General features: G+C 40.7%; 1 protein-coding gene across 1 annotated transcript; it reads right to left on the bottom strand.

The window, feature by feature from the left end:
• Positions 1-1,249: 1,249 nt before the first annotated feature.
• Positions 1,250-2,197, bottom strand: LOC142441164 (olfactory receptor 2V2-like). Its single transcript, XM_075543227.1, has one exon. The coding sequence runs from the start codon at positions 2,195-2,197 to the stop codon at positions 1,250-1,252; it is 948 nt and encodes a 315-aa protein (XP_075399342.1).
• Between the last annotated feature and the right edge of the window lie 655 nt (positions 2,198-2,852).

A 2,852-nucleotide genomic window follows, 5' to 3' on the forward strand; every position in this document is an offset into this window, starting at 1 on the left:
CTACCTATTTCCTTATGAACCTCAAAGACATTACCTCTTCAAAAATTTAATAAATCGTTTTATTTGGGGCTTGTGTAACTCTTAACACATTTTCTCCCCTTGAAAAAAATGCTTTATGAAGTTTCCAAATTTCACAGTGTGAAAGGTGGGGGAAATTATCCAGGCTAATTTTCCATTATTAGGAAGCTTTTCATCTAAGACATTAATATGAGTCTATACTTATATGAACATTAAATAAATTGGAAAGTGACATATAGACAGGCATATCTCATTTTATTGTGCTTCATATATACATACATAACAAGTTGAAGTTTTATGAAAAACCTAAGTTGAGTAAATCAATTTATTGGTGCTATATTTCTTGCCTCCCCCCACCCGTCCCACTCCACCCCCCAAACTGCCCAGAGTGTGTTAACTTCAGACCTGTGCCACATTTTGGTAATCTCCCAATATTTGAAATATTTCCATCATTCTTTTAAAAAATCATTTTATCAGGGGCTTGCACATCTCTTATCACAATCCATGCTTCTATCCATGTGTCAAGCACATTTGCACATATGTTGCCCTCATCATATTAAAAACATTTTCTTTCTACTTGAGCCCTTGGAATCAGCTCCTCAGTTTTTCCCCTGCCTCCCCTCCTCTCTCTCTCTCTCATTGACCCTTGATAATTTATAAATTATTATGATTTTTGCATGTAAATCTTCCCATAATTCTATTGCACACTTAATAGACTACAGTACACAGTATCAACCTAACTTTTATATATGTTAGGAAACAAAAACAAACAAATCATGCGACTCGCTATTTTATTGTTGTGGTTTGGAACAAACCCATAATATTTCTGAGGTATGCCTGTTACATAGAACAGAGCAGAGTGCCTGGCTCATAGTGAACTCGGTGTAACAGGAAGCTTAGCAAGAAGATGTAGTTAATTTTTTCTAGTAGAAGCAACTCCAGGTTAAAATAATAAGTGGAAACAATCCCAGTGCCTTGTTTCTATCATGGTCAGCTTACAAAGAATTATATCCTTTTAATCAACAGAACCAGTCTACTAAAGATTGTGTTGGGATAAGTTGTTTTATCACTGGAGCTAGAGAGCATGGCTTTAAGGTCTAAGTGCCTGGTGTCTCTTCTCATATCCCTGTGAGGCTAGACAGGTGTCGTCCTCCTTATTAATGAATGATAAGGACCCAGTGCTTCAGAACCAGGAGGGGTTGCAGGAGCCAGGTTCTAGGTGACCTGACTTTCAGTACTGGCTGCCAATTCTACAACGACTCAACACTTTCCTCAGTGCTCCCATCACGTCCCGGTTCCTCAAGCTATAAATGAGGGGGTTGAGTGTAGGAGTAAGAACTGTATAAAAGAGAGAAACCACTTTGTTATGGCTAGGAACCCTGTAGCGCTTAGGTCTCAGGTAAGTGAACATGGCTGCCCCATAGAAGAGAGAAACTACTCCAAGGTGGGAAAAACAGGTGGTCAGAGCCTTTTTCCGAGCTTGAGCCGAGCACATACGGAGTACTGTCCCAAGGATTCGAATATAGGAGGCCACAATGATGGAGAATGGAAGATAGAGCATGACAACACAGCAAGCAAATACTAGGTTCTCAAAAAGGGATGTGTCTGCACAGGCCAGCTTCAGGACAGATGTCATCTCACAGAAGAAGTGATTTACCACTCTCAAGCCACAGAAGGGGAGGTTCATTACTACGATCATCTGAATCAAACCATCTATTGTCCCAAAGGCCCAAGAACCTCCAACAATCTGTAGACAGAACCTCTGATTCATGAGAATGGGGTAGCGCAGTGGGAGACTAATGGCCACATAACGGTCATAAGCCATGAGCCCCAGCAAGAGGCCCTCAGAGCCCACAAGAGAAACAAAGAGGCCAATTTGTAAGCCACAACCCACAAAGGAGATGGACTGGCTGCCAGAGAGGAAGTTGGCTGCCATTTTGGGCACAATAGTACAGACCAACATGAGGTCCATCATGGACAGCTGACTGAGGAAGAAGTACATGGGGGTGTGTAGTCGAGGATCTACGTAGATGAGGATGATGAGAAGGACATTCCCACAAAGGGCCATTACGAAGACCACCATGATTGCAGAAAAAAGAAACAGATCAGTTGGACTGTGGGAAAAGATGCCCAAGAGTTCAAAGTCATCAGTGGACGATTGGTTCAACCAGGTCTCCATGGCTCGGGTGTTCCTGGTCACCTGAGAATATGGACAAAATAGAAATTTGGACTCATGCCATTTCTTTATTAAGTTCTCCATTCTTCTTCAGTTAATATTTTTTATTGCAACTTAGTACACTTTAATAACATGTGTTTTAGGACATGGAAGGGACACACATCACATCCCCATGACATGGCAATAGAAGCCCTGATAGTTCATATATTGTATGTATGCATACCAGAAAGGAAGAAATTTAGTTTTTTAAATGTATCACAGGACTATTAGAAAACCCTCCTTTGGGCAGCAGTCTTGACTTTGTTCAATGACGATCTTTTTCTTTTAAATCTGAGATAACTTGGACTTGAAAAAATGATTTGTAACAGAACTTGAACCATTTCTTTCCACAAAGATCATTTCTATGTGTCACAACAGCAAACGACGGGAATGTAGCACAATTTACTACTTGGCCTGTATTTTCCCTCTGTGTTCTGAGAATTTTATCATTTTACCTATACCACTATATTCAAAATGTAGATAAAGAAGTCCCCTCAAGTGCCCTTAGAAAGACAATTGAATGCCACCATTGTCAATCATTTTTCATGGCACCAGAAAGTCAGAGGGTCCATGGAGAGAAGCCATGGACTGCTGTAGTGATATTGAGAGGCATCAGGAG

The sequence above is a fragment of the Tenrec ecaudatus genome, chromosome 2 (genome assembly GCF_050624435.1).
Source record: "Tenrec ecaudatus isolate mTenEca1 chromosome 2, mTenEca1.hap1, whole genome shotgun sequence".
NCBI classification, from domain to species: domain Eukaryota; kingdom Metazoa; phylum Chordata; class Mammalia; order Afrosoricida; family Tenrecidae; genus Tenrec; species Tenrec ecaudatus.